At 31.8% G+C, this 27,931-nt stretch overlaps 1 protein-coding gene across 1 annotated transcript in view; it reads right to left on the reverse strand.

Annotated features, from left to right (window-relative positions):
• LOC114331342 (hydrocephalus-inducing protein-like) overlaps nucleotides 1–27,931 on the reverse strand; it is a 691,883-nt gene that overhangs the window by 114,185 nt on the left and 549,767 nt on the right. Inside the window, exons 62-64 of the mRNA XM_050647266.1 lie at nucleotides 21,166–21,279; nucleotides 9,878–10,028; nucleotides 8,492–8,661 (exon numbers count right to left, since the gene is read on the reverse strand). Coding sequence (XP_050503223.1) covers nucleotides 8,492–8,661; nucleotides 9,878–10,028; nucleotides 21,166–21,279 — 435 coding nt within the window. The remainder of the gene's footprint in view (nucleotides 1–8,491; nucleotides 8,662–9,877; nucleotides 10,029–21,165; nucleotides 21,280–27,931) is intronic.

The following is a 27,931-nucleotide window of genomic DNA, read 5'->3' on the forward strand; positions in this document are numbered from 1 at the left end:
AAAATTTTTACTAAGCAAGAACATTTTTGTTTAATTTAATAATATTTTGTATTTTGACAACGACGTCCGATTTAGACGTTGAAACGCTAATAACATCATTTTTTTTAGTTAAATTGTGGCTTAGTTCCCATTAAGAATAGTTGATTACAAAAATGCCACAAGGAAATAGCTTCATAACAAGTTAATTATTATTGTGAAAGCTTTAGGTCTTTCTTTTATTTTAATTTTGGACGGTAATACTAAATATTGTATATACTAATTTGTAACATAATGTACTATATTGTAATACTAAATACTGTATTTCACCTATAACTAAAAAAATATATATTAATTTATAGTCTCTTAACTTTTTCATACTGTTTTAAAATGTTGTTAAACTCATTAAAACAACTAAATAATTGTCCACACTGCATAGTTAATTTAAAAACAAACACTAAACAAATAAAAAATAAGAAATCTCTTTACTAATCAATATTTAAATTAAAGTATAAACACAACGCAATTAAACAAATTCCAACACTCTGACACTAACTTTTTTATTTGCGTACACGTTAGCGTGTACCTAGACACAGCGTTATATTTAGGTATATTCTTCTTTTTCTTCTTTAGTTTATTGACCTCCACCTACTTGGGTATTTGGCCAGCTCGTCGTAGGGTCATCATCATCATCAACCCGTACGCGTCCACTGCTGGATATAGGTCTCCCTCAGCTCTTTCCATCGTTCTCTGTTTTGTGCGGCTTGCATCCAGTTGCCGACAATACGTTTCAGATCGTCAGCCCATCTGGTTGGTGGTCGTCCTCTGCTCCGTAGTGCTTCTTCTCGTGGCCTCCACTCGACAATACGTTTTGTCCATCGGTTGTCTGACAATCTGGCGACGTGTCCTGCCCAATTCCACTTAAGCGACGCGATTCTTTCGACGGCGTCCGCTGTTTTTGTTCTACGACGTATTTCTTCCTTTGGGATTCGGTCCCTCAGGGAGACACCCAACATCTGGCGCTCCATAGCCCTTTGAGTTATGCGAATCTTGTTCACTACCTTTTTTGTGAGTGTTAGGAAGCTCTCAGACCAAATGCAACACATACAATAAAATTCATACGTAAAATGTTGCACAGTTCATAATAGCGTACATCTGTTTATACTCAACAGAGATAACGTCCCATAACACATTTTATCATTATGTAGAATACAGGAGCGTGCTAATTTTGGAACTTCCGAATATCAATCAGTATTTGAAAAATGTCTTCAAGCGAAAAAGATGTTATTGTAGCTTGGCAATTTTTAAGAAGATGTCAGAGAAAAGAAAGAAAAATGCGTCGATGACGCACCCACTGAATGCATTTAACATTATTCATAGTCCAGCAATTGTTTTACATGAACAGACATGAACATTTTTGCTAGGAGTGTTTTTTTTTTTTGATAAAATTACTTACTTTTTGAGTTATTTGCAAGAAACCGTATAAAAATGTGTTTTTTTTAATGAATATATTTACTCTCAAAAACTCGAAAAGTTTTAACTTAGTGAAAAAATGCTATAGAACAAAAATTGCTTAAAATTACGTAGTTTATCCATTTCCGTCCTTATTTTGAACGTATAATTTTCACCCTCGGGAAGGGATGAAACTCGCCCCACATGCTACCTACTTACATATGTCTATGCCAGATTTTCATGTTATTTTAAAGGGTTCTTTACAAATTTATAGGTTTTGCAATATTTTACCGTCAGCATTAACTTTAAAAATATCACAAATTTTTATTTATATAAAAATTGTTTTTTTTTTATATTATTAAAGAAAGAAATATGAACATAAACATGGAGAAAACAAAGATAATGGTCATGGGAAATGAGGATAAACAAGTAAATATAGAGATAAATAACCAGAAATTAGAACAAGTAACAACATATAAATACCTGTGTGTGAAAATATAAAATGGAGGAAGATCAGAAGAAGATGAAAGTCAACGAAAGGATAACCATGCCGTTCAGAATCTACTACAGCTTAAACAGAGCATTCATTGGAAAAAAGGAGTAAGCAGCAGGATGAGGCAAGGATGAGGCAAGATGAGGACAATGATAGAGGTATATAAAACGATCTTCAGGCCAATCCTTACCTATGGTAATGACAGCTGGGTGCTAACACAATCATCGAAAAGTAGAATAAACTCAATGGACATGAAGTACCCAAGAAAAGTAAAAGGAATTACAAGACGCGATAGAATAAGAAACAGCATTGTAAGAGAAGAACACAACTGGGACTGAAGCGAAGCGAAGGGCTAAGAATAAACAAGAGTGGAGACGATTTGTATATGATATAGATACATGAAATGTATTTTTTAAACACCTTGCACCGTTAAGTAGAAAGATTTAGATTATGTTATTATGAACATATAAAATTATTTACGACTTGGACTAAAGAAAAATGGGATCTGTGTAACAATTTAATAAATTTAAATTATACTAGAAAATAACATGTTTTTTTTCTCTGATTCTGGCCTTGATTTAGAACTAGAACCTTTAGCCACGTAATTGGATAACTTATCACTAACTCAGATGTAATGTGTAGTGTGTGTGTTGAGTAAGTGTCTTGTTACTTTGTAAAGTCGACGCCATTGTCTTTGCAAAGAGACGCTAATTGTATCCGAACGTCTGCGGTCGAACATAGTTAGAATCTCTAAAAAAATGATTTGTCAAAAAACTGTAAATAGGTATTAATCTGTAAACATTAGATAGATAAGTCAACAAGCACGTTTATCCTTTTAAGACTTTTTTACGTTTATTTTGTAAGTAAACAAATCATTGTAAAAAATTGAATTAAATAAACGTATTATTATCTCAAAACTTAAATAAATTTATCCTATTATCCCTAATTATATTCTACGCCCTAATTCCAAACACACACATTTGCACATCTGGGCACTCTTTACTGCCCTTTTCTTGAGAATCCGATCGCCGTTGCATCGGAATTCTAGGAATTTTAGTTTAAGTGCGTTCAAGGGATGCCTGTTAACCGTTGAAACATATTAGACCAGACTGTGTCATCGTCCCCGTGAGGTAAATTATTCCGATTCGTTTTTTTGTACAAACCTACTCAAAAACAGGTCCTTATAACAAATCCACAGGGTGGCGGGAAGTGGCGCGGTCGGAAAATTGTTTAAATAATTTTTTAAAACAAATTCAAAAAATCAATTTTTTCACTTCGTAGGTATAATTTTTTTAGACTCTTTGGGTCATTATAAGCAAAAAAGGTCGGTTGTATTTTTCTCTAAAATTGATTGTTGTCGAGTTATACGCGATTTAAAAGTTAAAAAACGAGAGAAAATGGCCATTTTTAAGGCTTAATAACTCGGTTAATAGTACATTGTGTACCTAGTAGGAAAAGCTTAACATGCCCGGACGATGTAAAGATTGCTGTCGAGGCACAAGCCGAGACAAGGGAATACAGAGTCCGGGAATGTTGCTTTTCCTGCAAGATATACATACTATTTTTTCGAAAATCTAACATTTAAATTATATTAAAATAAATATGTTAAAATTTTCAAATAGACATATTCTGACTCAAATATTCGTGATGCCACCAAGTACATGTTTTGTAACTATAGAAACAAAAATATTGAATTGTCAAATTTGACGTATTTGCTTATTTTTGACAGTACTTATAATAAATTGGTTCTGAATCTGATCTAAGGAAAAAATATTTTTCTATGGATGTTATACAATGTGCAACTTCTCTCACTACTTACATACATTCAAAATGAACAATTTCTCATGCAGTGAGAAAAGTCGGCCATTGCAGTGGGAAATATTTTTTCTCACGGGTTCTCGTACGGTTTTCCATATCGTCGTCTTAATACTATAACTTGATAACACGAAATTAGTAGTTTTGAGATAAACGAGTTTAAAGATTTTAAAGATATTTGTGCTGCTACCATGATGTTGGTAAATACGGAATTCCCTCTGCGGCTCTCAAATACTGTTCCTGAACTTTTTGGCAACTGATCTATTTAGGAATACGGTGCAAATTTGTTTTCCAATATGGAAAAAACCATGAAAAATTAAAGTTATCAACTTTTAGCACTACCATAATGTTAACATTTGGTAATGTCGCATGTTGTGTCAAGTTGCATATAAGTGAACTTTTTAACACAACTAATATTTTATACATTATTTTGTTGAAAATTAGCCCCCTGCCATGGGGGTTACCAGATCTGCTAACAATTCTTGCATTAAAATGAACCGAATAAACAGATAGCAATTATGTGGTAAGCTCAATGGTTTCAGAAAAAACATGTGCTACAACTAGATAACTCGAGTTATCTAGTTATAGCATTCAGTGTATGTCGTATTCACGATTATTTCGATTAAATAATAGCTTGATAACTTATCTTTGTCAACTTTTAGCACTGAATGTTAGGGGCATTTGAGTTTTATCAACTTTCGTCAATCATAAATAAATACTTAACCCGTTTGGAGCGAGCTATCAAGTTTTTACACAATATGGAGGCAAATAAAATACATCTTGTGAACTAGTTATCTCAAAAACATCAATTTTGGAGTTATTAAGTTATAGTACTAAGGCGACGATATATGATCGCCGTTTCCATGGTAACATGCACAATACAAGCACAATTTAATATTGTCAAATAAAATGTGTTGGAGCAAAACTTACCAGGAATTACCTTTCAAAACTGTTCGAAAATAACTGTTAATTAGAATTTTAAATAAATAAGGTAAGTATATAAATTTTAAGAATATTAAGTAACTACATGTATATGTATTTTATTTCAATTTATGTATATAATATACGTAAAAGCACCTAAATTATTCAATTTTGAAGTTTAAACTCATGACGTCATGACACAACCGCATCCATAGAAAAAGTACAGTATACAACACATGAGAAAATGACATATTTCTCCCTGTTGTACAATATACTATTCCTTATGTATAGTAAGGAATAGCTATTTGTATAACAAGGGAGGAAAGTGCTACTTTTCCTCCCGAGAATGAAGTTTACTGCCCGACGCGTAGCGGAGGGCAATAATCATTCAAGGGAGGAAAAGGCACTTTACTCCCATGTTATACATATGGTTTTTCCACCTTTCTCAAATTACAAGTCATTTTTTCATTTTTACTTAATTTATTTATGTAACTAACGAACAAAATTTATTAAAACTAAAACTAACAAGTAGGTACAATATAACTGTCAAATATACGTCAAATTATTAATGTAAACATTGTTAAATCAAAATAACAATTTACTGTTTTTTACCATTCTGCAAACTACTGGGTGTTTTATAAATAAACGTTAAAATGTATAGATACTTAGTAATAAAAAAAGATATTGCACAGGGCGTCAATAAGTTATATTTCATGAATGAAATACTATGACGTCACTTTTACTTTTCCTCCCTAGGGAGGAAAAGTACAACTTTGCTCCCTACAATCAGGTCCGGAAAAGGATACTTTCGGTAGAGGCTAAGTATAAGGAAATATCGAACGTTTCTTTCAAAAATATCTAAATTTCTGACCGATTTTCGGAAAAAATTATTACTATGAAAGTTAGAAAGTGAAAAAATAAAAGTTTAAAGTCCCCCTACATGATCCTGAAAAAATTTGTGTCATTAATTTATTACTAAGTTGTTATTTTTAATTATTAACAATGAGCGCTGAAAGCGTATTTAGGCGGCTGTCAATGTGAGTGCAAAAGAGATGCACCATTCCGGCAGTCCAATGGTGCATCTTACTCGCACCCACATTGATGGCCGCCTCAATACGCTGTTAGCGCTCCTTGTTAATAATTAAAAATAACAGCTTTTTAATACATTAATGTCACAAATTTCTTCAGGATCATGTAAGGGGGCTTTAAACTTTGATTTAGTCACTTTCTGACTTTCATAATAATAATTTTTAACAGAGTTAAAGCCTTGAAAATAACTATTTTCGCGTTTTTCAAATTTTAAATCGCGTATAATTCGACAACAATTAATTCTAGAGAAAAATCATAAGAGATTTTTTTGCTCATAATGTCCCAAAGAATCTAAAAAAATTCGTACTAAGTGAAAAAATTGATTTTTTAAATTTGTTTAAAACAATTATCCGACCGCGGCACCTCCCGGCACCGTGTATTTGTTATAAGGACCTTTATTTAAGTAAAAACGTTTGTGCAAAAAAAGACGGATCGAAATAATTTACCTAACGGGGGCGACGATACAGTCTGGACTATATGGGATGTTGCGTGTTACATATATCGATCGGATATCGCTTTTGGTATGCGAGCTTCCTTAATGTTTCCGCTCCATAAGTGAGTACAGGCAATACACACTGGTCAAAGATTTTCCTTTTCAGGCATATGGGTCGTAGGGTAATAAAGGAAAAATATTTATATTCTAATGACATTTATCGTATGTCGTTGTAATAATATATACCAGTTTGTTGAGATTGGAGTTTAATACAGATTTTGAAGGAAAGAAAAGAAGAAAAGAAGGAAACCATTTTGTAAAAGTAAAAATTTTCTATGAATAGTTCAAACGAACAAAAATACTTTTAACGTCACATAACTGTATTTTTTACTGACGTTTATAATGTATAATTACTTTTGTTTACTTTTTGGTGTAAAATTTAAATGCAAAACCATATGATGTCACGACGCGTTTTTTGCTGGATGGAATAATTTGAATTTTTAATCGTCTTTAGGGGAAAAACGAAAGACAAACAAAACGTTTTTATCATTGATACATGTTTTAAATTATGTTCTGTTGTGATTTATAACATTTTTTTCCAATTTTAAATTTTATGCAAGTTCCCTATTATGTTAGTCCTGGTTGCTGGATAATTGTCAAGACCATATCCCAAAAAATTATAAGAAGAAAAAATAAGATGAGGTTATGTTATTAAAAGGTAAACAATTGTATGTAGTAAATAAAATCAGACATTAAAATGTAGTACTGCAAGCAAAACACAATTAGTTAAATTTACTTTTATATAATAATTGCATATTATATCAATATTGTGGAGCAACATATAATTTTTCGTCTTCAGTGACAGTAGGTATGAAATATACGTCAATTTGACAATTTCAATTGACAATATGAATTATTTAAGAAAGTTGCAAGATTTCTCCGCTATTTGCGCACGATCGTTTCTCGTAACCCCTCGAAGTACTTGCACACCGCGAATATGTAAGTATCTTGAAAATGTAACTTTTGAGTTAAATTCACAGTATTGTATAAAGTATATGATTTAAAATTAATTATTTAGTTTGTACTTTTCTAATTTGTATAGAGTATAGTACAAATGAAAGGAATACATTTTTCCGAAATAATTCATTTTTTACATTTCAGAAAAAGCCTGAAATGGGTCTAGTAATTATTTAAGTATTTATTTGGCTATCTCAATATATGTAATTGACTTGTATATTATATAAAAGCTAGTTATTATATTCTAGCATATTCGTTAATATAGATTATTTTCTATAAAATTATAAATACCATCGAAAGGCTTGTGTGACTGGCCATATATGATAATGAGTTACTCAGGTGTTTTAAATCGCGTATGAAAAAAATGTATGAACAGCTTATTTCGGAAAGGAACCTGAGTCAGTTTTAATCAAATTTTAGTCAAACATCAATAATTGTTTTATAAATGAACAATATTATTAAATTGGAAATTATTAGTTCTAATCTATTTATGCAGATGTCGTTGACTTAAGAAAAAATTATCATGGCACAAAACTAAGGATTTTTATATCCAGACAGTTTTTTTTTGCATATTTCTCGAAAGTTAGTTAAAATGTCCCGAGTCCCTTTCTGAAATAAGATGTTCACATTAGATATACATAGATAGATATAATTTAATTTCAAGTAACTGGACTTCGTAAGTCCTAGGTTTTCACCCAAAAAAGCCGGAACTAGAATCAGAAGTCGATATTTGAACCCTTCGTGTAACTTTTTGTCGATTGATATACGATTTCACTAATTTTTAGTCATTTTTGCCAAACTTTTGGTCATAACTCTTTAACCGAAAATGACGTCAAAATCGGAACTGAAGATTCAAAATGCTATACAAATTTTCAATACGTGTCTATTGAGATATCACATGTACTATATCTGTGACTAAAATATAACACCTCCGGTTAGAACTTTTAACCGGAAATGATATAAAAACCAAAGCCGATCTTTCTAATTGAGGTGCGTCGATGTAAGTATTATTCGAGGCGCATCGATGTATGTAGGTATTATTCTAGGCGCGTCTAATAATACATCGCTTGTACTATTTCGGCGCAATTAAAATAGTGTTTCTGGTTGCAACTCTGGAACTGGAAGTCCTACTCCGACGGAAAGACGTACGTGAATAATTCAACGTTTTCACATTTCTTCAAAATGGGTGAAAAAAATGGTTTACCTTGATTTCTTATACAATACTGTGAAATTGTCCACAAATATTTTATAATAAGCTTTATAAAAAACAAAAACAAATAAAGACAAGTACTTACTTAATTCCAAAGTCTCCAGTATTGTTTAACAATAAAGTGTTAGTTCTTTCATGTCCAACCAAAACGTTGCAAAATGTTAATAGGTTTTGATCCAATGAAAACTCGGGTACTACACACTTTCCCTTTATTGAACTCAGTAGACCAATGTAATCAAATATTTTGTAGTATATCTAAAAAAAATAAAAGTAGTTAAAGATGTTAAATTATAGAGTGCTTGTTTAAGTTTTTCTCCTTTATTTGAAAATAAAATATATTCGATTAAAAAAAAAACAGAAAATAGAAAAAGCCTACGGTTCACGTTTAAACTTGCTTCTGACTAGTTCTGACCCTCAACATATTTTCTGAAGCATGGATCTAAACAAATTCTGTCTAACTGAATGCACCTATTCATAGATTTTATGAAATTTCAGTGACTTATTAATCGAATTTTGGGAGAAACCGTCATTTTGTACGACAATTTTAAATAGGATCATATTGTAACGAAAGAGCTCATTTCGACCGACCGCAAGTAACGGTTCCATCTCGACATAGCACAGAGCTTTAAGGTCGATGCACATTTGCGCCTTTTCAAGCCACGTGCATGCTGCGAGCAAGCTGCGTGCAATCCCTGTAGGGTCAGACTTAAGGCTGATTCTCACTAGCATGCAAGGCAAGTGCTCGGTATGGGCAAGGCATCGGCTCGGCAAGATACATTTTACATAAAATCTTATGCAGTTCACGGGATGTAATTCACACTATGCGTGCCAGGCACCGGCAAGCGACGTTCTTTTCGGAACAATTTTTGCCGCGCATGTGCCTTGCCGTTGCCGGTCCGGTTCCTTGCACGTCTAATGAGAATCGGGCTTAAAGGTTCCACAGAATGGACTGAGAAAGGCCGAACTGAACCGACTGCACAAGCAGATTGCAGATCCTAGTTGTTTTCTATGCATACGTGGTATATACGAATGGATTATTATATTTTTTTAGAAGTTTATGGATATGTATTTAAAACATCGTTCATTATCACCTAATATATTGTTCTGAAGCTATTTAATTGTGGCATTTTGATTAACTATTTTTATGAGGAATAAGCCACAATTAAATTGAAAAAATAATTTTATTAACGTTTCGACGTTATTAATTAAAATGTTATTAATTTTTTTATAACATTTTATTATAAAAATATTTTATAATATTTTATTTTAAAATATTATAAAATATTTTAGTAGTAAAAAATAATTTCATTATTAATTAAAAAATAATTTAATTTTAATATGTTATTCTAAAACTATTTAATTGCGGCATTTATGATTAACTATTTTTATGGGAAATAAGCCAGAATTAAATTTAAAAAATAATTTTATTATTTTATTAAAAAATACTATACAGTACAAGGTACTGTATTACCTTGGTTGAATAATTTTCGTTTCGGTCAAGTGGTTTAAACTCTACAATAAATTCGTACTTCTTATTAGAATCTATCTTTACTGGTTTTGAAGGATAAATATGAAAATTCTCGTACGCATTCCAAGGTGTAGGTTTAGGAGTTAAAGGTAAGCTGAAATAAAAAATGTCAAAAATTAATAATAAATTTTGTAATAAATATACAGGGTGTCCCGAAAAGATTGGTCATAAATTATACCACACATTCTGGAGTCAAAAATAGTTCAATTGAACTTAACTTAGTAAAAAAATGTGTTCATGAAAAAAGTTACATCCCTTTGAAACTACAAAATGAAAATCGATTTTTTTCAATATATCGAAAACTATTAGAGATTTTTTATTAAAAATGTATCATTTATATGTATCATTCTTATGGCAGGAACATCTTAAAACAAAATTTAGTGAAATTTGTCCACCCCATAAACATTTTATGGGGGTTTGGTTCTCTTAAACCCCCCAAACTTTTATGTACGTTCCAAGTAATTCATCATTGTAGTACCGTCAGTACACAACGTTTTTAAAACTTTTTTGCCTCTCAGTATTTTTTCGATAAGCCACTTTTTATCGAGACGCGGCTTCTTTTTTAATATATTTACATAAACATTCTATGGGGGTTTTGTTCCTTTAAACCCCCAAATATTTGTGTACGTTCAAATTAAACTATTATTGTGGTACCATTAGTTAAACGCAGTGTTTTTAAAACTTTTTGCCTCTTAGTCGTTTTTGATAAGTTACGTTTTATCGAGATGTGGCTTTTTTTAAATAAACCTGAAAATGTAAATTACAAATAGGTAAATTTTCAGATTATTAACAGGTCGGTATAATCGTACTTAACCATAGCAAAAATATGTGGTGGATTCGACAAATATTCAAAACATCTCGATAAACACTGGGTTATCAAAAAAGTACTAAGATGTTGTTCTGAAGCTATTTCCTTGTGGCATTTTTATAATCTATTTAAAATGGAAAATAAGCCACAATTTTACCAAAAAAAAATAGTACCAATTTTATATTTTAGTATTACTTTGGTACTTATTAGTTTTTTAAAAGTAAATTAAATGTAAGACCAAATACTTACGATGTCGGGTAATCGCGAGGTTTTTTCCTGGTTTTCCCTCGTGATTTACTAAGGAATCTCTAACGCAAGAATTTTACTGTCATCGTTGCATTTGGTTGTCTTTTTAAAGACAGATCACATGCTATGATATTTTTTTGTGACGGATATTCTTGAGTTGGGATTGATATCATGTAATCGAATGAACTATATGTTAGTAAAGTCGTCCCAGGGACGAAACTCATATATATTGACGATATCATTTTAAAGTCTTCTATTTTAAAATGTATAATATACGTCTCAATTGCCAATATAAATGAGTCAGATTAAATAAATTATTAGACGAATTTTTTTACTTAGCAACAACATTTTTGTTTATTTTAGTAGTATTTTGTATTTTGACAACGAAACCCGATTTGGGCTTCGAAACGTTAATAAATTTTTTTTTCGGTAAAATTGTGGCTTATTTCCCCTTATAAATAGTTGATTATAAAGTACTAAGAGGCAAAAAAGTTTTAAAAACATTGTATTTAACTAATGGTGCCACAATAATAATTTAATTGGAACGTACACAAAACTTTGGGGGGTTTTATTTTTATAATAAAATTTTTATGGAGTGCACAAATTTCACTTTATTTTTTTTAAGATGCTGTTGCCACGAGAGTGCCACATGTCCATTTTCAATAAAAAATCTAAAGTTTCTAAAAATCTCTAAAAGTTTTCCATATATGAAAAATCGATTTTCATTTTGTAAATTCAAAGGGCTGTAACTTTTTTTGTGTGCAATATTGTATATACATAGGTAAGTGAGGTTCAATCAACCAATTTTTGACCACAGAATCGGTGGTATAATTTATGACCAATATTTTCGGGACACCCTGTATAAATAAAAGCAAACACATGAATATAAAAATAACAAGCTGAAAATGCGAGCATTATCATAACGAATACTTTGTTAATTTACGTATTTTAATTTATTTTATGAAAATTGCTATTATAAAAAATTGTTTAGAATTAAAAATTATGTTTTAATGTCGTCGCCTTAAAGTGTTAACCTGCTAAGTCCACATTCTCGGCAAAATGAGTTTTTTAACATCTTCATAATAGTATTAATTTAGTCTATCGATTAGTTAAACAGTCAAGTTACATTTTTTATCTAAAACCTAAAATATTGTATGATTTCTATACCAGCTAACTCCGATTGCTTTGATTTTCCCGCGTACACGCAGCTAAGTCCTTGATAGTCATGCATTTATATAATAGAACTTGACCTGACAAGTACACGCTGCGAAATCGTTTTTTGCCTCTCCTGTAAAATTGGGCAAAACGGAGTTATCAGGTTAACACTTTAGGGCGACGATGTGCAATTATATCATTCTAATTTAAATGTTGTGAACTATAAAGGTACTTTACTCTTGATCGAAAATAATATTTTTTATATACCTCGTATAAAATTAATAAAATTTGATATGTGATGGTTGCATCATACATCTTAAACCGTGAAGAGCTTTTTATGAAGAATAACTTTTCTTCGTGAAATTAAAAATAAAAGAGTTACAAATGAAAATGTTGTTGGTATCCATAATTTGAGAAAAATTTTCAAATATTTTTTCCATTAGAAGGATGTAATTGCCTGTATTTATATCAGACCATAAATTTTATTCCAAACAATATTTCATATAGTCGGTTCGCTAACCTCAGAGACATCTGGCTAGTGATTTTAGTCAGTAATTTTGCCAATTTGGCAAAAAAAAATTACTAAATAGTTAATAATTACTAATAATTACTAATTTTGCCAATTTTGGCAAAATTGGCAAAAAAAATACCTTTTAAAATCACTAGCCATTTGTGTCTGAGCTTAGCGAACCGACTATAATAACAATTTTCATTTCATAACAAATGGAACAGTCCATCTATCATTAGGTACTCCCATATCGAATGTCATTGATATTTTATGAATACTTAATTTAAAATTTAGTTTGACATTCACGAAGTGTCAAACTCGAATGTATGTAAATAACCTATACTTTGCTTAACAAATTCAGAATAAAAAACTAGCCTACTTACTAGCAACGATTTCAGCTGACGTTTAGTGTGTCGGCAGAAAATAAAAGGATTGTGACGTCACATTTTAGATTTTGATGTCGATTATCTCGAAGACGGTTACAGATATCGAAATACCGTTTTCAGATTTGGATTCAGAAGACAAAACTACATGAGAATCCATCGATAAATCTGCTCTAAGTATTGCAGGAGCGGCAACGCACTAACGCACAGACTTTGCGAATTTGTAAACGAAAAGTTTTCGTTGAAAATTTAACCCATGAACTGAGGAGAAGAACCGACCTTAGGTGGGCAGCATATTACGGACAACTCAGAGAAACTTTTAAAAGTGAACTGCCCACATACCTGAAGAGAAAAGTATTTATCAGGGCGCCCTCTCAGTGTTCGAATACGAGGTAGAAACACTTACCTTAACAAAAGCCTCGGCTATCAAATTGAGAGTCGCACAGCGGAGAATGGAGCAATCCATGTTAGGAATAAATTGAGAACATCAGGAGAAGAACCAAGGTGACTGACGTCATCGAAAAACTTGCCAGACTAAAATGGAGGTGGGCAAGACACATAACTAGAATCACAGATGGGCGATGGGTAAATAGTCTGGGCAGATTATCGAAGAATAGGCCATTTTTGGGAAAAGTTATTTACCAGCAATTTTATTACTGGAATCGAATCTTATGTTTGTATATATTAATAATATAGGTATGCAGATATAGTCCGCAGATAGTGTGATATTTTTTCGTGTTTTTTTTTAAATTTTTGCTCCATAACTCCAAAGATTTTAACTTTACACCAAAAACACTCAAATGAAAATTCACCATAATTAAATTCTGCATAGAAACATATTTTTCTCGATTTACTTTGACGAAAATTTTCCACTGAAAATGCGGGTTTTTTCAACTAAATCTTTAATTGTAAAGTAAAATTTTAGATAAGTAATTGTTTATTAATAACTAAATAACTTGGAAATATAAAAGCTATTTTCGTATAGATTATAATGTCAAAAGACGATGGAAATTGAATGAACAGTTTAGCAAAAATTGAATTGTTAATTAAAAAAAAACAATACAAAAACGATGGAAATTGAAAATGGTACTCATTTTTTTAATTAAAAATTTAGGCTCGCTATAATAACAACCATAATTATGATACATAAGAATAGCTATTTTTGTAAATGATTTTTGTAAATAAAGACACTGTACCTATCTAATGTACTTTACAGAATTGAAATAAGACTATTTATGCGGCCTCGGGAATATTTTAAAATTATAATAGTATAGTAGTTGATCCAAAAGATGGCATAACCCAGACATCCAAAGTGAAAGTTATCCTTCAACACCAAATTGTTCTAGATGGTCCACACAATGTCCAGAAAAAAGTCACACCATTTTGAGCGTCGGGTTTGGGGGGGGGCGAGGGGGGAGAACTTGGTAAATTCGTAGTTTTTAAGATTTTCGCCAATATTTCTAAAACTATGCTGTTTAGCATGAACAACCCTCTATACAAAATTGTTCTACATTAAATTTGAAATAAAAAAGGCCCTATACATCATCTTTCTAAAATGAATGGTTCCAAAGTTACGGAGGTAGTATAGTATAACTGGTCCAAAAAAAGGCCTAACCCAAACATCCAAAGTAAAAGTTTTCCTCCAACACCAAAATATTCTATATGGTCCATATATTAGTCCTGTCGCCAGGGGGGGTACAACGGCCTCGTTAATTCAGATGGACTTACCCAAGTTTTTTTTATGTATTTTGACCCGTAGAACACGAATTTTTTGGGTAACAGTTGATCCGGATGTCGATAAGATTGTTATAGACCAAGAACTTGAGGAATCAAATAACAGCGATTTTTGGCAAAACAAAACAATATTTTGTATTTTTTGGGTCATTTTAAGCAAAAAATATTTCTACAAGTTTTTTAGTAGGATGCACAGTTTTCGAGATAAACGCGGTTGAACTTTGAAAAAATCGAAAAACTGCAATTTTTAAACCCGAATAACTTTTGATTAAAAAATAAAATAGCAATTCTGCTTAGCGCCTTTGAAAGTTCAAGTCAAATTATGTCGGTTTTGATTATTTGCATTGCTAAAAATTTATTGTGTTATTGTTAAACAAAGCTACAAACAACTAGTGCGTGAGTGATGTTTCTATGATTTCTCATTTAAAATCGAACGAGTAGGTAGAATAGGTACTAGTGCAATCAAGACTATTTCTACGTTACATGCGTTAAAACGCATGTAAAAGCACGGGAAACCCTACGTGTTTATAGCTTTGTTAAACAATAAAAAAATAAATTTTTACCAATGCAAATAATCAAAACCGATATAATTTGACTTAAACTTTCAAATGCGGTAAGCAGACTTGCTATTTTATTTTTTAATCAAAAGTTATTCGGGTTCAAAAATTGCAATTTTTCGATTTTTTTAAAGTTCAACCGCGTTTATCTCGAAAACTGTGCATCCTACGAAAAAACTTGTAGAAATATTTTTTACTTAAAATGGCCCAAAAAATACAAAATATTGTTTTGTTTTGCCAAAAATCGCTGTTATTTGATTCCTCAAGTTCTTGGTCTATAACAATCTTATCGACATTCGGATCAACTGTTACCCAAAAAATTCGTGTTCTACGGGTCAAAATACATAAAAAAAACTTGAGTAAGTCCATCTGAATTAACGAGGCCGTTGTACCCCCCCTGGCGACAGGACTATATTGTTCAGTAAAAAGTTACACCATTTTGAGCGTCCGATTTGGGAGGGAGATATGAGAGAAACCGGTAAATTAGTAGTTGTTTTAGGTTTTTCGTCAATATTTCTAAAACTATGCTTTAGCGTAAACAATGGTATATACAAAAATGTTCTACATGAAATTTAAAACAAAAAAAGATTTATACATAATTGTTATAAAATCAACGGTTCCAGAGCCACGGAGGGTGAAACTCGAGGTTTTCGATACTTTTTATATTTTTTGGGCAATATTTATAATATAACTATACCAAAAACCCAGACATCCAAAGTGAAAGTTATCCTCCAACACCAAATTGTTCTATATGGTCCACATAATGTTCAGAAAAAAGTCACGTCGGGTTTGGGGGGGGGGGAGAAATCGGTTAATATAAAAAGTATCGAAAACCTCTAGATTTCACCCTCCGTAACTCTGGAACCGTTGATTTTATAACAATTATGTATAGAACCTTTTTTGTTTTAAATTTTATGTAGAACATTTTACTATAGAACATTCTTTACGCTAAAGCATAGTTTTAGAAATATTGACGAAAAACCTATAAAAAACTACTAATTTACCGACTTCTCCCCCATCTCCCCCCCAAACCGGACACTCAAAATGGTGTAACTTTTTACTTAACAATATGTGGACCATATATAACAATTTGGTGTTGAAGGAAAACTTTTACTTTGGTTGTCTGGGTTAGACCTTTTTTGGACCAATTATACTATACTACCTCCATAACTTTGGAACCGTTCATTTTAGAAGGTTTATGTAAAGGGCCTTTTTTATTTCAAATTTAATTTAGAACAATTTTGTGTAGAAGGTTGTTCATGCTAAACCGCTTAGTTTTAAAAATATTGACGAAGAACCTAAAAAACTACGAATTTTCAGATTTCTCCCCCCTCTCCCCCCAAACCCGACGCTCAAAATGGTGTGACTTTTTTCTGAACATTATGTGGACCATATAGAACAATTTGGTGTTGGAGGATAACTTTCACTTTGGATGTCTGGGTTTGGGTCTAACTATACCATACTATAAACAATTTTTTGGCTTATAAACAAATAGAATATCTCAGGAAATATTAAATTAAATCACAAATACGGTATTGGAAAAAAGCGGCAGGACGATTCTTACAAAAGAAAAAACATTTAATTGTGGTGAGTCGCTCCTGAGATACAACCGGTTAAAGTTGACCAGCATTTACCGCAAAGATGTGAACAATAGGATCATATTTTTCGAACCATCACCTTTTTATTTCGGTCCTCTTTCACCACACCAATTTTGCTATCTATAAAATACTCATAACATATTACTATAATAAAAACTATCGATATTACGAGTAAAAATTGCCAAGAATAGCAAAATTACAATTAAAAAGTATGTTGGAGAAAATGTAATCTCAAAGTTCAAAATCGGTATACGTTAAAAAAATGCATTTTCTCGGCTTCCCATGGAGCAATTTTCTTCATTCCCTTTTTGTTCCCAAGTAACTCGAGTAGAGCCATCTAACTAACGCCCTACGCATTATTAAATGTCAAAGTTGCTTTTGTTTTGTTTTAATAAATTAATTTATTTAGTATAACAAAAATTTTTAATTTGTTTAAAGATTGTTTAAATAATTATACAGCTTTCAAATGAGAATATTTGTGTTTTTAACGTTAAATGGTACACTTGTTGTAAGTTTATCTAAAAAAAGTGTACAACTTAAAAAAAATATGTTGTTTTCTTTTCTTATAAATAAATTAATCTATTATAACAAAACAAAAGCAAGTTTGACATTTAATACTACATTAGTTAGATTGGTCTACTTGAGTTACTTGGGAACAAAAAAAGAATGAAGAACATTGCTCCATGGGAAGCCGAGAAAATGCATTTTTTTTAACATATACCGATTTTGAACTTTGAGATTACATTTTCTCCAACCTAATTTTTGATTGGAATTTTGACATTTTTGGCAATTTTCATTCGTAATATCGATAGTTTTTATTATAATAATATATGTTATGAGTATTTTAAAGATATGAAAATTAGTTTGAAGAGAAAGAGGACAAAAATAAAAAGGTGATGGTTCAAAAATTATGATTGTGTTGTTTATATCTTTGCCTTAAATGCCGGTCAACTTTGAGCGGTTGTATCTCAGGAAACGTTTAAACGTTTTTTCCTTTAAAAGAAGCGTTCTACCGTTTTTTTTTTCAATAACGTGTTCATGATTCAATTTAAGTTAATATTTCCCGAGATATTCTATTTGCTTTTAAGCCATAAAATTGTTTATAATTTTAAAATATTCCTGAGGCCGCTTGAATAGTCCAATTTCGATTCTCTAAAGTATATTAGATAGGTACAGTATCTTTTATACAAAAATCATAGTTATTCTTATGTATCACAATTATTGTGGTTATTATAGTGACCGCAAATTTTTAATTAACAATTCAATTGTTGCTAAACTGTTCATTCAGTTTTCATCGGCTTCTGGAATTATAATCTATAAAAAATAGCTTTTTCCATTAGCAAGTTATTAAATTATTAAGAAACAATTACTTATCTAAAATTTTAGTTAAAAATTAAAGATTTTGTTGGAAAATTCCGCATTTTCCGGGGAAAATTTTCGTCGAAGTAAATCGAGAAAAACACGTCTCTATGCAGAATTTAAATACGGCGAATTTGCATTTGAGTGTTTTTGGTGTAAAGTTAAAATCTTTGGAGTTATAGAGCAAAAATTGAAAAAAACACGATTTTCTGTCGCCATTTTCTTTAATAAAAAAACTAACACACTATCTGCGGACTTTGCATACCTATATTATTAATATATACAATCATAAGATTCGATTCCAGCAATAAAATTGCTGGTAAATAACTTTTCCATGTATTTTGCTAATTAGCCCAGAGTAAAAGAGGTTATTAGAAGGGAGGAAAAGGCAAAATAAGTGTCGGTCGATCAGGTACACGATGGACAGACGATTTCGGAAGGCTAAATAAAAACTGGATAAGAACGGCGCAGGATAGACGGGGTTGGAAACACGGGGAAACGGCCTACGTTCAGAAGTGGACTTTTAAGGCTGGATGATGATGATGATGTGAATAAAAGGAAATTAGATAATATAGTCCAAAGGCCATAGCTAGGTCATTATGGTCTTTTCAATTCTAAGAGGTCCACTCAAGTTTTTGATGTACCTATTTATGACTGCTGGTTACGAATTTTGAGGGTTTATTTCGATCAAATGTGGTCGTGGTCAAATAATTGTTATAAACAATTTAATTGTTTATTAGGCTATAGCCCGTAAACTACAAGAGATAAAAATTGCTTTTAAATAAAATTTGTTTCTTGATAAAAAAAAGAAAATGGAGTTTATTAAATTTAAATTCAAAATCAGTGCAAAATGGTTGCAAAATACGTACTTTTTAAAGTTTTTTCGATCATAACTATGCTTATACGCAAGCAGATGAGCTTCTCAAAGTCTCTTTGTAAAAATTGACTTTCAACCCAAAGTACCCCGCAGAAAACTTATGGAAATTAGGTCCCAATGGATTTCGTTCATACTTTGGGAAAATACTCTATGAAGCATCCTGATAAAAAGTTCTCATGGGCACAACTCAATAGTATGAAGGATTTTCAAGATATCGAGGCACAAACTCGGAAAATTATAAGATTTACTGGGTATTCCAATTCCCTGAGTTATTGGTTTTATCTGGCAACATGTAGAAATTTGGATCAAGGAAAAGTACTAGTAGTTCTGGATTTTTTCCTGGCTATCCAATGGCAACCTTTACTTTGACCTTGACCTTCAACGGACGTCATCCTCTAGAGTTTCGAGGGTTTTTGGCATTAAATTGATATAAACAGATTACTCATGGGTTTTTGGGATCGCTAAACACGAATGTGCCATCAGAATTGAAGGAGTACCTCGGAGGACGTGGTGGCTAGGGACACTGCAAGGAACGTCATCTTCTAGAGTATCGATGGTTTTCGGTATTTAATTGATGCAAATGAATTACTGGAGCACTTGATTTTCAAGGTCAATAAAAGGGGCTCCTGGAGTTTCAAGGGTCTTAGGTACTACATTAATGCAAACGGCATTAAATTGATATAAACAGATTACTCATGGGTTTTTGGGATCGCTAAACACGAATGTGCCATCAGAATTGAAGGAGTACCTCGGAGGACGTGGTGGCTAGGGACACTGCAAGGAACGTCATCTTCTAGAGTATCGATGGTTTTCGGTATTTAATTGATGCAAATGAATTACTGGAGCACTTGATTTTCAAGGTCAATAAAAGGGGCTCCTGGAGTTTCAAGGGTCTTAGGTACTACATTAATGCAAACGGATTAGTTATAGGTTTTTGGGGTTGCTGAACACGAATACGTGATCAGCACAGACACAGGAGCACCTGGTGCCTAAGACAGGTTATCTTCTGGAGTTAAAAACCTAAGAGCAATCCATTTGATTTTTCCGAAACTCCAGAAGATGACCTGTCTTAGGCACCAGGTGCTCCTGTGTCTGTGCTGATCACGTATTCGTGTTCAGAAACCCCAAAAACCTATAACTAATCCGTTTGCATTAATGTAGTACCAAAGACCCTCGAAACTCCATGAGCGCCTTTCATTGACCTTGGAAACTCCGGGTGCTCCGGGAGTCGGTTCTGGTGGCATATTCGTTTTTAGCGACCTCAAAAAACCCTCCAGTAATTCATTTGCATCAATTAAATGCCGAAAACCATCTAAACTCTAGAAGATGACGTCCCTTGGAGTAGCTCTGGCCACCTCGTCTCCGGAGGTCATTTCTGATGGCATATTCTTGTTTAGCGATCCCAAAAACCCATGAGTAATCTGTTTATATCAATTTAATGCCGAAAACCCTCTGAAACTCTAGAAGATGACGTCCGTTAAAGGTCAAAGTCAAAGTAAAGGTCGCCATTGGATAGCCAAGAAAAAATCCTAGGCTACTAGTACTTTTCCTTGATCCAAACTTCTACATGTCGCCAGATAACCAGTAACTCAGGGAATTGGAATACCCAGTAAATCTTAATTTTCCGAGTTTGTGCCTCTATATCTTGAAAATCCTTCATACGATTGAGTTGTGTCCATGAGAACCTTTTATCAGGATGCTTCAAAGAGTATTTTCCCAAAGTATGAACGAAATCCACTGGGACCTAATTTCCATAAGGATTTTTTGTAATAAAGTAATTTGTTTGTAAGGGTTTTAAGCAGATTTGAGCAACAAACATTTATACTTTACGTTCGAAGGTTTATATTTGGCCAAGTTATAGATATTTTAATAACGCGCTCTGAGGCGCAAGATCGGCTCAGATCGAAAAAGTTCCGCTTGCGAACTGCTCCATGCAAATTATACGCAATATTTTTGTTATTTTCACTTTTGAAGATGAAGAGTATTTATCAAAAACTCATACTAACTATTCACTAGGAGCCCTGTCATCTTTCTTAAGAGATTTGTTTGCTTTTTTGTTGATATCTTTTTTACTTCTGTTTTTTAAAGAAAGCGTAGAAGTCGTCCCTTTCTTCTTGTTCCTGAAAACCATCAATTATTAATCTATATACAGTTCTGTATACAACAAATATACAGTTAACAACATATAGGTACCATAAAAATATAGCAAAGAACACTAAATGAATATGTTTATTAACCCGGGAGCAGTCGCGCCGTGAGAAAAAAATCTCACATTTTATCCTTTTCCGTGATAACTTGATGAAACATTTTTCAACGTACCAGCGTAGATAAGGGGGGGTACTGGGGGACAGTACCCCCTAAGAAGCATTCTAATAGAAGCAATAAAATACTAAAAGATGTAGGAGAAATTAATGATACACTTCCCTCATCAAAAAAAAATTCAATCTTATTCGCTTAAAAACCAATTTTTATTACATTGTCTTTTAAGTTTTAAAATGTCAACTATAACGCGACCACAGCCCGCCACTGGTTTCAGTTTCAATTTCCATTTTCAGTTCATGTAAAAAAACAAAAAGAAAAAAAATGTTATTTATCTTTTAACCATTTTAAATCATTTAACTGGCTAGTCTATTCGAAGTCAAATGGGGGACTGTTCTGTAAATATTGTTTTATTTGCAAGAACAGGAGGGATGCATAAAAATATTCCTCTTAAAAGTTTGGTAACTATTCCTATAAAGAAATTTTCAAAGTTATTTGGAAAAGATGGCGATTTGTTATCACATGCCGCAAATAAGTATCACAAAGATGCTGTTTTAATTAGAGATAATTTTTTAATAACTTTTAATAACCCTGAAAGGGAAATATCAAACATTTTTAGTTCTGGACGATTGGCCCAGTAAAAGAGAACAGGGAAAAATTGAAACCTATCATCAACAGCATCGTTTTTTTGGGAAAACAGGGTATAGCATTTCGCGGTTACAGAACTGAGTCAGAATTGTCAAAATCCTCGGAGGTAAATGAGGGCAATTTAAGAGAAATCATCCGCCACCGTATTCAGACGTGTGGTGATGATTTAAAATTGAAATCTCATTTTGAAACCGCAACTTCCCGAACTAAGTACATAAGTCCTACCGTGCAAAATGAATTAATTTCGTGTTGTGGGGACGAAATCTTAAATTCGATTATTTCCAAAATTTCATACAATAAGTTTTATAGTGTGATTTTCGATGAAACAACTGATATTAGTAAGGTATCGCAAATGTCAATTTTAATAAGATATTTAGATCCGGAAAATATTATTCGCGAGGACTTTGTAGGATTCATCGATTGTCATAAAAATAATTATGATGATTTTACAAACGAGCCAGTTTTAACGGGTGAACTACTGGGAAAAACAGTTGTTTCATTTTTAAATAAGATTGGGTTGCCGTTTGAGAATTGCGTCGGGATTGGCACAGACACTTGCAGTGTTATATTGAACAAAAAGGAGCAGTTACCAAAATTCAAAAAATGTTAAAGAACGCTTGAAAATGTCCTTGTTACAGCCATTCACTTAATTTATCCCTATCAAAATCTAGCAATGTCCAAGATATTCGTAACGCGGTAGGCACCATTAAAGAAACCATTGCCTTTTTCAACGCATCGTCTAAAATACATAACGTTTTGAAATTCACGAACTCATCTGCTTTGGAAAGCTTATGCGAAACCAGATGGACAGAACGCCATACAGCTATTCTTAGGTTCAAAGTTTCTTTTGAAAATATCATAGAAACTTTGCAACTAATAACGCAGTGGAAAGATTCTCAATCATCTTCAAAAGCTCAAAAATTATTGGATACAATGCTAAAATAGTATATTGTGCAACAAGTGCAGAAAGGTACTAATTTCTCACGAGTTTGAAAAGTTGCGGTACGAGCGCAAGCGAGTGGCGCAATTCAAACGAGTGAGAAATTACCTTTCTGCACGTGTTTCACACTATACTTTTTTTACAAGCACAGTTTTTCCTAAAAATAAAAATCACAATTTCCAAACGACGATTAATTATAATAGGTACCTATGTGATAAATTTTAAACTGTATTTAATTAATACCTACTAATCAATTTAAATTCCTTATATCTAAATAAATTGCACAGAAATCAGTTAAAAAATTAATGCACTGCCTTAATTTGTTTAAATTTAAACAATTATTACACATTATTGACATGATATTTATGCAGTCACGGATTTACACAAAACCTACTTCATTCGACGTCTCTTGCACAGGTTGCTAAATCCTTATTGGTTATTTGATAATTATAAAATGTTTAATAAGAATAAACTTGTAAAATAAAACAGTTGTAACATCCATAATTTAGTTTCTATGCTATAGTTAAATATAATAATTGTCTTATAGGTTATATATTTGTCTAAAGTTTAACCACGGATGTAAACAGAATATAACGTTACTCAGAATGCGGTAGTCCACGGATGTAAACAGAATATAACGTTACGCAGAATGAGGTAGTCAACTGTGCAGAAAAGAACTTTGCGGCACAGAAACGTCACTTTGCGGCACAGAAACGTCACTTTTCTGTACACTAATGTCAAATATCTTATACTGTGAGAAAATATCAAGTTTGCTAACATAAAACCGTGCAGAAAAGTGCACTTTGAATAGTGGTTGTAGAAAAACAAATTTTGTAGTTGCTCTCCATTGCTTGTCCCATGTTTTAAATATAACTGTAAGTTTAAGTAAATCTTTGCAGGCTAAAAGTTTGGACAAAATTTCTGCTCGATCTTTAGTAAACGATATATTATTAGTATTTCATAAAAAAAGAGAGGGTGCTAAAAATGTGTTTAAAGGTATTTTTGAAGAAGTAACGAAAGTTCATCAAAAATTAGATTTTCCAATATTACTGCCAAGAATCAATGCCAGACAAATTTATCGCAGTAATATTGAAACAAAAAATCCTGAAGAATATTTTAGAGTGTCAGTTTTTATACCCCTTTTAGAAAACATATTCCAAGACCTCGAGTTTCGTTTCAATTCAGATCTTTTCGAAATTTTAGATATAAACAACTTAATACCGGTTAATGTTTTAAACCAGAGCGATAATGATTTAAAGTTTCTAGTAAAAAAGGTTTCCGAATATCTTAGTAAATTTAGAAATAATTCCGTAGAATTTTTATCAGATTTGTTGGAATCGGAAATAGCGCTCTGGATAAATAAATGGAAAGGAATAGAAAATAAAACAAATGATTTGCCAGCGACAGCGTTAGATACCTTGCTGCTTTGCAGTAACGAAATATTTCCCACCATATATACACTCATGCAGATAATTTCTGTTATGCCGGTAAGTGTGGCAAATGCTGAAAGATCATTTTCCACACTTAAGAGACTAAAATCATGGTTACGGTCTACGATGTGTCAGGAAAGACTAGTTGGATTAAGTTTATTAAATATACACAGAGATATTGAAATAAATATCGATGCTGTTATTGATAGGTTTTCAAAGCAACGGACAAGAAAAATTGACTTTGTTTCATAATCTAGTTACTGTGGTGTAATATTTTGTTAAATAGACCTAATGATGAGTTTTGCATTTTAAGTTATTTTACCTATATTACCTAATAGTGGAATTGATTTTTTTTTACTTTTACCTAGAATATATAACATATATAAAATGAGTTCGTGTTATGTTTGTTTAATTATATGTTGATTTGTATTTTTTTATTATTGACTGATATAGACAGGTTTTCAATGATTTTTGTTTGTTACTTCTGTATTTTCTTGTGTAAATAAACTTTAATAAAAGTTCAAATTTACCTAGCTGTTTGAGCGTGGTACCTGGCGCAAAAAATTGCTCTCGGCACTTAAAATAAGATACTAAGTACCCCCCCCCTAGAAAAAAACCTATCTACGCGCCTGTTTCAACGTTGCTTTCCACTCGTAAGTGCCTCGAGAAAGATCGTAGTAATGCGTAGAAATTTATTTTTTTTAATGTTTTTTATTTTTTTTTGTGGAATTTATGGCTTTGGTAAGAACCAATTAGCTTTAAAAGTGTCCTACATAGATATTTTTAACATACCAAGTAAATAAAAATTTTATAAAATAGAAATTTGATTTAAATTCGTATTTAAATCTATATTGTGAGATTTTTTCTCTACGCGCGACTACTTACGTTACAGAAGTGAGCGCGACTGCTCCCGGGTTAATAAATACAGTTAGGACGTTTGAGTTGGAATAAATTCATTTTCTCGAGAATGGGCGACTCTGGAGATAAATCCCGAAACAAGTCGATTTTTTTTTAAATTATAATTTTTGGACATATACAGTATGTCCCTGTAAGTTGTATCCATTTGGAAAACTTTTTTATTATTAATTTTACGAAAAAAAGTAATTCTTCATAAAAAGCTCTGCATGATCCAAAACCTAAAATTCAACCATTAGTCTAGGCGCCAGAGGGGTCACCGTGTCATATTCAATTCTGATGGACAAACTCAACGGTTTCTTATGGATTTTTGGCTGCCGATTACGAATTTCGAGGGGGATTTCGATCCGAGTGCTCAAAAAATTGTTATAAACAATTTAATTGTTTATATATTGTTTATAAGGCTCTGGCTCATAAACTAAACGAGATAAAAAAAATGTTTCAAATAAAATTTGTTCCTTAATAAAAAACGAAGAAAAAACCGTTTACTAAACTTAAATCTAACAATTAAAACTAAAGGTATTGTAAAATTAGTGCACAATGCAAATTGCAAATTGCAAAATAAGTATTTTTCGAAGCTTTATCGATGGTAACTCGGCTTCTACGCATGAAAATAAGTCTTATAAGGTGTCGCTTTAAAGCTTAATTAACAGGCTTCCAAATAAAATTTATTAAATTACTTGATCTTAATTTGTTTTAAAGTTATACCCGTTTGAAGTTACAATTTTCTTAAAAATATTGTACATTCATGTGTTTATGAGGGTTTCAAGCAAATTTAAGCTATAAACATTTAAAGTTTAATAAACAATAATGATAGAACAACTCAAAAGGAACAATTTGAGGTTACGAAAATGTTGTAAGTTTATTTTTGGCCAAATGTCGATATTTTAATGGCGCGCGCTATTTCATTGTAACTTTCACGGTTTTTGCTCTAAATTTTAAAGAACCGCTTGGATTGACATAAAATTTGGCATAAGTATAGCTTACATGTCAAAGAAAAAAAGTGATATTGTGCCGATGTGTGCTTTTGCCCTGGGGGTGACTTTCACCCCCTGTTGGGGGTGAAAAAATATATGTCCAAAATAAGTCCGGAAATAGGTAAACTGACTAATTTTAAGTAACTTTTGTTCTATAGAGCATTTTCGCCAAGTCAACACTTTTCGAGTTATTTGCGAGTGAATATGTTCATTTTTCAACAAAATAACCACATTTTTAGACGCTTTTTCGCAAATAACTCAAAAAGTAAGTATTTTGTCGAAAAAATCGTTCTTAGCAAAAATATAGCTTATAAAAAAGTAAAAAAAAAACTGTTGCACGCGTTAGGTCTCTGGATCTCGTAGAACCTGAGTTATAGCCAATGAAAAATAGATTCATATTCACCAAATTTCAAATAGCACATTTCGACTTGCAATATCCAAAAAATTAAGCACTTTTTGGGGAAAACTCATTGTAACTTTTTTATAGTGTTTAAAGAAAGCTTTATTTTTGTTTTTACAAAAAGTTTCTAGCATTAAAGTTAAGCAAGTTACGCTCAAAATAAAGTTGGTCCCTTTTGTTTTTTCAAAAAAAAAAAAAATCAGGAAGACCACCCTCTAATTAGCAACTTAAATGAAATTAATCGTTACCGCTCCACAAATTATTTTACTTATGTTGTGTTTATATGATCTGTAAGTTTCATCGATTCAAAGCGCTTATTTTTGAAAAAATTTGGTTTCAAAGTAAAATTTTTAAAAATTTAAATTTTAACTTAAAAATTGTTAAAGATACCAAAAATCTCGAAAAACAAAAAAAGTCAGATTTGCTTTTCTGAATATCATGTATTTTTTTGTTTTTCTGTTAGACAAAAATTGATTAAGATTTGGTGTTTCTAAATTTGCATACATTCGCGATCAGTGACTCGTTCAACCCCTTTTAACTACAGCCCTTTCAATAATAAGGACTTTGAACCGATGAAACTTACAGATCATATAAACAATATAAACACGAGTCAAGAGACTTGTGAAGTTGTAACGATTAAGTTCATTTAAGATATTAATTAGGGGGTGATTTTCTCGATTTTTTTACCAAATCCAAAAGGGACTAACTTTATTTTGAGCGTAACTTGTTTAATTTTGATGCTAAAAATTTTTTTTATAAAACAAAAATAAAGCTTTTTTTAAACACTTTAAATAAGTTGTAATGAGTTTTCCCCGAAATGTGCTTCATTTTTGGTTATTTCACGTTAAAGTATTCCATTTGGAATTTGACGAATATGAACCTATTTTTTATTAGCTATAACTCTGCTTCTACAAGGTGTAGAGACGTGATATATACACCATTTTTTAAAAAATTTTACAGGCTATATTTTTGCTAAGAACATTTTTTCGACAAAATACTTACTATTTCAGTTATTTGCGAAAAACCGGCTAAAAGCGTGGTTATTTTGTTGAAAAAATGAACATATTCACTGCCAAATAACTCGAAAAGTATTGACTTCGTGAAAAAACTCTATAGAACAAAAGTTACTTAAAATTACCCAGTTTATCCATTTCCTGACTTTCTTTGGACGAATATTTTTTCACCCCCAAGAGGGGGTGAAAA

This window comes from Diabrotica virgifera, chromosome 3 (genome assembly GCF_917563875.1).
Source record: "Diabrotica virgifera virgifera chromosome 3, PGI_DIABVI_V3a".
NCBI classification, from domain to species: Eukaryota; Metazoa; Arthropoda; class Insecta; order Coleoptera; family Chrysomelidae; genus Diabrotica; species Diabrotica virgifera.